General features: G+C 40.1%; 2 protein-coding genes across 2 annotated transcripts; both read right to left on the bottom strand.

The window, feature by feature from the left end:
* Positions 1-4,209: 4,209 nt before the first annotated feature.
* Positions 4,210-7,306, bottom strand: LOC149227664 (disease resistance protein Roq1-like). Its single transcript, XM_089377855.1, has 4 exons — positions 6,590-7,306; positions 5,235-6,329; positions 4,782-5,111; positions 4,210-4,660 (listed from the first exon to the last, which is right to left on the bottom strand). Exons 2-4 carry the CDS (start codon positions 5,580-5,582, stop codon positions 4,214-4,216), a joined length of 1,125 nt encoding a protein of 374 aa, XP_089233981.1. The 5' UTR covers positions 5,583-6,329; positions 6,590-7,306; the 3' UTR covers positions 4,210-4,213.
* On the bottom strand, positions 6,125-7,002 carry LOC149227665 (toll/interleukin-1 receptor-like protein). The gene is made up of 2 exons (XM_089380569.1): positions 6,590-7,002; positions 6,125-6,329 (listed from the first exon to the last, which is right to left on the bottom strand). Exons 1-2 carry the CDS (start codon positions 7,000-7,002, stop codon positions 6,125-6,127), a joined length of 618 nt encoding a protein of 205 aa, XP_089236695.1.
* Positions 7,307-9,909: the final 2,603 nt, after the last annotated feature.

Here is a 9,909-nt window from a genome sequence, read left to right as displayed (position 1 = left end):
TTGTGCAGGATGCTATCCACCAACATCATGTCATCCACGTGCTAATGAGCAAGACATTCAAGCCTATGGATTCATAGTCATTGTAAGTCAAATTTTTGAAACTGGTTAAAAGATCCTTTGTTTCAGGTTTTTATATAATTATGAGAGGCAGAGAAATAGAAAAGGGCAAAGTTCAGTCTTCTTAATTGTTGAAGTCACTAATGGGAGAATTCATTTGCCAAATAAACATTCAGGTTGTGATCATAACCCTTATTCTGCTCATCGGTGACTGTTTAGTATGGCAAATGTTAAGCATCATGTAGTGAGTCAATTATTGTCTCACTGTGTTTCCAATTTTAGTAGATGATAATAAAACGATATTCAATGAACAGGGTGAAAAGGTAGTAAGCCAATCATGACTTACTGTATGGTGCTTAATATGGCAAATGTTAAGCATCATGTAATGAGTCAATTATTGCCTCACTGTGTTTCCATTTTTAGTAGATGATAATAAAACGATATTCAATGAACAGGGTGAAAAAGTAGTAAGCCAATTATGACTTACTGTATGGTGCTTAATATTTTCCCTTCAGCATGCCTTATGACTACTTTCCATTGCAATTAATAGATGAAATGGCAGAGAAAGAAACGAAAATATGCAGCATGGTTTAATGACTCTTTTTTCTAAGCCTTTTTAAATTTTGAAAGGGAAATAGATGGGGCTGCCATAGAGTTCAGTTTAATGCAACTGGCATTTTTTTTCGTATGCTTTAGCTTCATTTTCATGAAAAAAATCTGATCTTTGTCATGGTTGATAACTTTCTATGGCTGACATGATACAATTGGGAATGCATGAAAGCTTCCTGTTAACATGCTAAAAGATGACGCGGTTTTAGTTGTTGAACGTGCCATTGAAGCTTTGGGGTTGCAATCTGTACGAGATTCGTTAGTTGGTACAGTGGAAAAGTGAGGGATCTCTGGAGGACAGAGAAAACGTGTAAATGTTGGGCTTGAGCTGGTAATGGAACCATCTCTTTTGTTCTTAGATGAACCCACATCTGGTTTAGACAACACTTCTTCATTGTTGCTTTTAAAAACCCTTCGTCAAGAAGCTTTAGCAGGAGTAAACATATGTGTGGTACTTCATCAACCAAGGTAAAGTTTTATATTAATCATGACTGGCATGTGTTTCTGCTTGCATGACTTCAAATGACCAAAAAGGAAAATATGAAAGAAGCTTGACTCTTTGCTGAAGCATATTAATTTTTGGTTATCTTTCTTTTAATGATAGATTTTGGGAATATTTTAGAATTTAAATGACTTAGCTCTGGTTTATCATATCTATTGGATTCCTAGAAATATCTTGAGATCTGCAATAGAGTTAAATTCCCTTGAATTGGTGTTTTACTTGCAAAACTAAATACCATTGATATGGGAATTTGGTTGGTTGAATACCAGTTTCCAAATGGTCTCTTTTCATTTACAGCTTATGTAAATGATGTGCTTGGTTTATTTTTTCAGCTCTACATTATTCAAGATGTTTGATGATTTACTTGCAAAACTAAATACCATTGATATGGGAATTTGGTTGGTTGAATACCAGTTTCCAAATGGTCTCTTTTCATTTACAGCTTATGTAAATGATGTGCTTGGTTTATTTTTTCAGCTCTAGATTATTCAAGATGTTTGATGATTTAGTGTTGTTGGCTAAGGGTGGATGCACTGTGTATCTTGGACCTGTGGATGAAATTGAAGAATATTTTTCCAGCCTTGGCATTATATTCCCTGACCGTGTTAATCCCCCAGATTACTTTATGGACATCTTAGAGGGGATTATAAAGCCAGAAAGAAGTCCAAGTTTTGATTGCAATATTCTTCCTCTGCAGTGAATGCACCATAAGGGGTATGAGATCCCAAGAGATTTACAGGAAGCCTTTGCCAGAATTGGAATTTGTATTTCTCCAAGAAAGGAAACTGTCAATGAGGGAACCAGAAAAGAATCTTTTGACATAGAAACAGGGCAAAAGTGTTGAATTTATGGATATGTCTAACTCTGTACAAACAGCAGATTTGTTTGAAGTCCATTTTCATCCTAATAGTGGCAGAAAATATTTATATTGCCTACAAGCACTATCTTATAACACAACTAAGATTGGCACGTACCTTTCATATTTACACTCCACCACAAACTAAAGGCTTACAACGAGGAGTATAGTGCCGACCCCTTCATGTCCATAACCGTGATGGCAAAACGATCCGGCAGGACACCCTCCTGCAAAGCTGCCATCTCCTTCTCCACCACCTCCTCCTCCTCGCTGTTGAAAGTGTCACATGGCGTGGAATTCCCAAAATGTGGCAGCTCCCCCACTTGTATGTTATAACACCCCCGGATGTCTACATCCACAAGTTCGGCAAGCCCAGAAAGCCCTTCTGTTTTCCTCAATGCACCACAACCCCTTAAAATCAGATGCTCTAGTGCTTTTGGTAATGAACCAACATTTACCAAATCATTACAACACATGATGCGGAGGGTTTGAAGGTTGATGGACACACCTTCAGGAAAGGATACCTCTCTTACTTCTGTGCAGTACAACTCTAACTCCCTGAGCCCAATCAGGCCTTTGTCCTTTGCCCTTCGCTTTCTCTTTCTCCTTGGGGCAGACAACTCCTTAAATGGCAGTTCCCGTAACGGACAACCGCGTACTCTTAAAGTTTGGAGATTGTTCATCTCCATGAGACCTGGTAACTCTTGTATTCCACATTTTGATATCTCCAACTCAGTCAACTGAGTCAACAGTCCAAATGAATCGGGTAAGCGTTTCAATTCCTGGCATCCATGGAGCAGCAGCGTCTTCAAACTCGATAGGCAACCCAGCGAAGGTGGCAGCTCTTTCAACAAAGGACTTCCTAAGAAAAGATATCTCAAATTACTTAGGCATGCGGTCTGGGCATTGGTTAACTCTTCTAAATTTGTACCCAAAAGGTTTAACATTTCCAAGGACTTTTGATGTTCCACTTGGGCGGGCAATGCTGCCATTTGGACACATCCTGATAACTCTAGCATTCGAAGCGTGGTGATGTTTCCAGGTAGTGCAAGCGAACATGTGCTACAATGACTCAAATCCAGACATGTCAGCTGCGATAGATTCCCCAACGAATTCGGAAGCTTCTTCAAACTTTTGCATCTAGACAGATCAATACCTCGGAGATTTGCTAACTCCCCCAACGATTTCGGAAGCTTCCTCAAACTTTTGCAGTTATCCAACTGAATGGATCGGAGTTTTGTCAAATTTCCCAAGGAATGTGGAAGCTTTTCCAAACTTTCGCAACCGGACAGACCTACTGTTTGGAGATTTGTTAAATTCCCAAATAAATTATTTGGAAGCATCTTCAAACTTCTACATGCTGCCAGATCGATGGACACAAGATTTGTTAAATGCCGAAAGAAATTTGGAAGCGTCTTCAAGCCGGAGTATTGCAGGAAGATCCATCGAAGATTCTTTAAATTCCCAAAGTAATCTGGAAGTACCTCCAAACTTTCGCACTTCTCCAGACTGATTTCTTGGAGATTTGTCAAATCCCCCAAGGAATTTGGAAGTTTTTTCAAACTCTTGCAATTGGATAGATTAATATATTGGAGATTTGTTAAACACCCCAAGGATTTTTGAAGACGCTTCAATCTGTCGGAGCCAGACAGGTTGAGGCGTTGAGCACTTGTTAAACCTGTGAAAGAATCTGGAAGCTTCTTCAATCTTTTGCTGCCAGTGAGTTCAATGCGTAAAAGACTTTTCAAACTCCCAAAGCAATCTGGAAGTACCTCCAAACCTTCACAGTCCCTGAGGGTGATTCTTTGGAGATTTATTAAATCACCCAAGGAATTTGGAAGTTTTTTCAAACTTGTAAACCCAGATAGATAAATATATTGGAGATTTGTTAAATCCCCCAAGGACTTTGGAAGCCGCTTCAATCTGTCGGAGCCAGAGAGCATGAGGTGTTGGAGATTTTTTAAATCCGTGAAGGAATCTGGAAGCTTCTTCAATCTTTTGCTCCCAGTGAGTTCAATGCTTAATAGATTTGTCAAACACCCAAAAGATTCTGGAAGTACCTCCAAACCTTCGCAGTTGTTGAGGGTGATTCCTTGGAGATTTGTTAAATCCCCAAAGGAGTTTGGAAGCCGCTTCAATCTGTTGCAGCCCGACAGCGTAATTTGTTGGAGATTCGTCAGATTCGCGAACTAATATGGAAGTAGCTCCAAACTCTTGCACCTGCCGAGGGTGATTCGTTGCAGATTTGTTAGATCTCCCAAGGATTTTGGAAGCCGCTTCAAACTGTTGCAGCCATACAACTGGAGGACTTGGAGATTTGTTAAATCTGTGAAGGAATCTGGAAGCTTCTCCAATCTTTCGCAGCCAGAGAGAACGATGCTTTGGAGATTTGTTAAATTTCCAAATTCCTTCGGAAGAATCCTCAAGTGCCCAGACAGTTCGAGATATTTCAAGGAGCGGAGACGAAAGAATTCTTCTGGTAAGGTTGGTAACATCGATAGATCAGCGGGCTCTGGAGGACGTGTTGAAAATTTATTCCCAAGGACGATCTTTTCCAGGTCTTTCAGCTTCCCTATTGACTTTGGAAACTCTAAAAGTGGAGCATCAACATACAACTCCCGCAACTGCAGAGGTGCCTGCAATGTTCGACGTTTTAATCATAACAAAAAACAGAACAGAGGTGCCTGCAATGTTCGACGTTTTAATCATAACAAAAAACAGAAGATACCCAATTACTCTCATCTACTATTTACTTACCTGAGAATCACGACGCCATAATTTTTTCAGTTTCGTCCCTTCCACTTCTAAAACTTTTAGGTGGTCCATTGGAATCCAGGAACGCAGCGAAGAGCAGGGACAGTTATACCAGCAGAGCCATTCGAGATTTGGTGACCTCACCCTTCTTAATATGCCTTCCACAAATTCCCCATCACTTTCAAGAAGTTGCAATTTTCTCATTTTGAAGGCTGCCTGACTTGAAATTTTGTTCAATGGTATTTCTGATTTTGTGCGTAATAATGCCTCATTTTCTGTTATTGTAGAATTCCACCCTGTAGGCATCCTAATTCCGCGTACATCTGGTATTACCTGTTCGTCCCTTAAAAGACAGTATTACGACATAGTACCTGGCATATTTATATAATTATTTGAATAAAACGAACTTGAAAGTTGTGGACATGTGTGTGAAGTCTTAGATGATTAATGACTTACAGATGATAACGACTGCTCCTCGAACAAATCATGGACCTCCTCAACGGAACGCCAAAGACGACGAGGCATTGATACTTCCTCAGCAATATTTCTTCCCATATCGCGCAGGTGATCATGCATTCTCATCCTCTTCGCACCGTACTCCTCTACAACCTCTACAAGACATCTGTCTTCTAGAGTTTGAAGACCCGCCAATCCGCCCCATATTGTTACCCACTTATCCCTATTTTCTCCGAGGGCAAAACAAGCAATATCTAAAAATATTTGCTGTTCCTTTTGATTCAATGAATTATAACTAATTTTAAGGCTTGCCAGGATCTTATCAGGCAATCTATGAAGTTCCTTCATTTTTTCTTCCCTATAAGGATGGTGTTTTTCACATAAAAGAGCACCAAAAACTTGCAGCGATAAAGGCAAACCGTTGCAGCTTTTTACAAACCCAACAACAAGGTTTTCAAACCCCGGTCGTGGATGTGGCTGAAAGAAAGCATGCGAACAGAAGAGCTCTTGAGAATGTAATTCATTGAGGCCGTTTAGGTGATAGATTGATGACTTTCCTATTCCTGCATTTCGAAGGACATGCTTGTCACGAGACGTGACCAAAATCAAGCTCTTGGGATGAAGGACGCCCTTAATTGGCAAAAATGCATCCAATTGATCCACATCATCTACATCGTCGATTATTATGAGAGCGTGACAAGATGAGAGACATGTTTCAAGTATTCCTATACCTTCTTCCCACTTATCAATCCCCCTGCTTATACCTTTCAAGTCTTTAATGAGCTGAGACTGCAGTGAAGGTAGCGACGCCCTAGACGCTCTTTCTCTCACATCAGCTAGAAAGGAGGAGCCGCCATAACCTGATCTCTTATAGTTGAAGAATTCCTTGGCTAGCGTCGTTTTGCCAACTCCACCCACACCTGCAACCGCCACAAACTTAGACTCCGTTGGTTGCTCCTGCTGGAATGATACTGTCTTTTCAAAATCTTGAACTTTTTCCCCAAACCAGTGGCATATTTGGCCACGTGTAACACTGGTTTTGGAACCTTTGTCAATACCCTTTCCACGACCTTATCCAAGAGATCAGCCTCGTCCCTGAAATATGCACAGTTAGAGGGTAAAATTACAAACAGTAACCTGACTAATTTGTCATGTGGCTATCAATCCATAAAAGCAAAACTAAGATTTACAAATTAAAGAGATCAGCCTCGTCGCTGAATATGCATATTCAGAGGGTGAAAATACAAACTGTAACCTGCCTAATTTGTCATGTTGCTATCAATCCATAAAAGAAAAACTAAAACAGATTTTCAAATTAAACGCTAACAGGGATTTTATCAGTGGAAGATACTCACCCATTACATGCCTCCAACTCAAAGCCCCTGATATATGAAACCTGAGAAAGAGCCTCTCTCCAACCTCGAATTCTTTGGGGATCGTATCGCCCCTTTTCTTCATGTTTGCGCAGGGCTTTAGCGTATGGTCCATCTTGAGCTGCGTCCGCCCACCGAAGATCTGAAGGCTTAACATCGTAAAATACTGGTAGAATGGTAGCCCCGCGCTTCTCGGAGTATACCATGAGACGGAGCTCATCGAGACACCATTTTGAATTGGCATAGTTTTCAGAGAAGATGGCTATGTGGACAGATGCGACTTGGATAGCCACTTCGATTTGAGAAAGAATTCTTTTTCCAGCCTGTAATTCTGGCCGGTCAAGAAACACTCGCAACCCATGGGAAGTAAGGCGCCGGTAGAGATGTGCGGCCATGGTTTTCTTGACATTGCAGCCGCGGTGATTTATAAATATATGGAAGCCGTTCGACGCAGAATAGGCCCCGGAGGAGGAATTAGATGCAGAAGTAGCGGCGGTTGTGTTATGTGCCATTGGAACAAGAAGAAGAAAAAAGACAGAGAGATAAGTAATGATAATAACCAACCAGATGATGCGCAGACAGGCAGATCGAAAGGAAGCAGATGATGCGCAGGCAGAGCGATGGGTACTTTGAAGCAGCAAACCCTTTGAGATGGTAGAAAACAAAAGCAAGGTAGCTGTGGCTTTGGATCTTCTCAAACACGCGGTGACCTGTAAACCACAACCCCGTAATTTACGTGTCGAACAGTGTTATGATGTGTTGGGCGTCTTCACCACACCGCGTTGTTTAGGCGCCCGCCAGTTTTGTGATGTGACGTCGCACAGCGTTTAATTACCTTGCCAAATGCCATTCCTGTGAGCGAGTATGAAGATCATCCATACTTTTCTGGTTTGCTGGACCCTCCAATACCATGTAGTGTCCTCTCGTCTTTTCCTTATCGATCCGAGCAAGGAAACGCCAAAATGAATGATAATTATGTGTGGCTTAAAGATAAGAGAGGATTTTTAATTGGTTCTTGAGTAAGTAATGGAAGATCTATCGAATAAGATGTATGGATAACGTCATTATTTGATATTTCACACACTTATACATATCTTTAACAATGTGAAGATAAGAGTATTTTGAGTTGGTAGAATTTTAATTTCTGAATTTTTTTCAATAACAGACAAAGAGGTATGGATAACGTAATAATATGATATTTCACACACTTATACATATCTTTAACAATGTGAATTCAGGAATCTTTCTTTGGCGGGCAAGGTCACACTCTCTCAAGCTGTTTTGATGCAGATGGCAGTCTACTGGGCTCATCTATTCTTCATTTCGGCAAGCATAATCAAAAAGATGACCTCGATCACGGCAAACTTCATTTGGGGAGGAAGTTCCGATGAGAGGAAGTTTCACCTATCTAAAATGGACAGAATTTCATTACCAAAGAGTCTACTGGGCTCATCTATTCTTCATTCCGGCAAGCATAATCAAAAAGATGACCTCGATCACGGCAAACTTCATTTGGGGAGGAAGTTCCGATGAGAGGAAGTTTCACCTATCTAAAATGGACAGAATTTCATTACCAAAGAATCTGGGGGATGGGGTCTAAAGGATTTGAGAATTTTTGGCAAGGCACTTTTGTGCAAATCGCTCTGGAGAGGGATTTTCGGGGACGGGCCATGGAGTAAGACCATTACACATAAATATTTGAAAGGAAAATGCCTGGAGTTCTGGTATAGAAATGATGCAATTCGAATCAAAAAAGGATCGGCTATTTGGCTTAGCTTCAGGAAAGTTGAGAAATTCTTCTTGTCAAAACTAAGATGGAGGATCCACTATGGAAACAAGCTCTTCATTGGCATTGATCCTATCGCTTGTAATCGCAGCTTCTATTTTCCAGAAGATCTTTTATTTGTCCTTCACAGAATCGGTGTTTTCACTTGGGACAAACTCATCTCGGATTGGCTAGGTATTACTCCTATTTGGAAAGATGCAAATGACATTGGTCTACCAGCTGAACTCTCTTCCACTTGGAATGCAGTCAAAGCATCCCTACAGGCAAGCGGAATTATTCGCGGGGGACTAAATGACCACCTAATTTGGTCCAAGTCAAATACTCTTGTGCTAGCCAGTGTTAAAGACATCTACTCCGATATCATCTGCTCAAAGGCTCCGAGCTCTGCCTTTTTTTTCCCGATGGCTTTATGGAAAACAGGATGCCCCCCTAGAATGATCTTTTTTGCATGGCTGGTATTCAACAACAGAAATCTGACATGGGATAACCTGAGGAAGAGAAATTGGCATGGACCTAGCAGGTGTTCGATGTACGAGTCAGAAGAGGAGACTAATCTTCACATGTTTTTTCATTGCAACTCCACTCAGGAAATCTGGTATGAGCTTGCCATTTTATTTGATTTTCCTCTTAATGTCTTTGTCTCTATTCATGCAGCGTTTCAACGGTGGAGTTCTCAATGCGAATCAAGGCGCCCCATTCTTATCATCATGATCTGGTGTGCTTGGAGGTGGCGGAACCATAAAATCTTCAGAGATTCTAAGGCTCCATATAAGTCCATTCTGCATTGTATCAGCTCTTTTTTTGACTCTGTTTCAAGCAACAGGCCTAATTCTTCGGGCTAACCCTGTCTTTGCACTGTTCCTTCGATCATAATGATATGCATATGTACCCATGAGTTCTGTCCCTTTTCATCTAGATTCATCTGTTTCTTTTATCTCTACAGTTTTCCTATAATGTTGTGCTATATGTCTCCCATCTTATTATGATTCTTCTCAACGATGTCTTGTTTTGGAGCTGCACAAGTCATCTTTTTGTATCCAATCATGGTTTTTTATATTGACTTAATATAATCTATGATGCTTTTTCTTCTATATAAAAAAAAAAAAGAGTTTTTTGAGTTGGCAGAATTTTAATTTCTGATTTTTTCAATAATAGACACAGGTTTAATGGTTAACCTTTCTATACTAATTTCAGAATTAGTTTTTCCCAATAGTTGATTAATAAAAGTCAAGTTATCAATTTACATCTTCAATTCGGACTTGATCACATTGCATTCAAGATGCCCAGAATACCCAGAATCATTATTTATTGTTGTTTCAGAGTGAAGGTCAACAAATGTAAAATAATTCTATGAAATGAGATTCCAATGAATCAACAACAATTAATAATGTTCGGAGTGAAAAGCAAATAAGAATATTACATATTACTTGGTAATAAATAAGGAGAATAAAAACAATTTGTTTTATATCTACAAAACTAACAACCCTGAGGTGCAATGGCTGGAATTGCTTCACAT

The sequence above is a fragment of the Pinus tabuliformis genome, chromosome J (genome assembly GCF_031772625.1).
Source record: "Pinus tabuliformis cultivar Carrire ecotype Pingquan chromosome J, CPIR1, whole genome shotgun sequence".
In the NCBI taxonomy this organism is placed as follows: Eukaryota; Viridiplantae; Streptophyta; class Pinopsida; order Pinales; family Pinaceae; genus Pinus; species Pinus tabuliformis.
The sequence above is the reverse complement of the archived record's forward strand: the minus strand, read 5'-3'. Positions and strand labels throughout refer to the sequence as shown.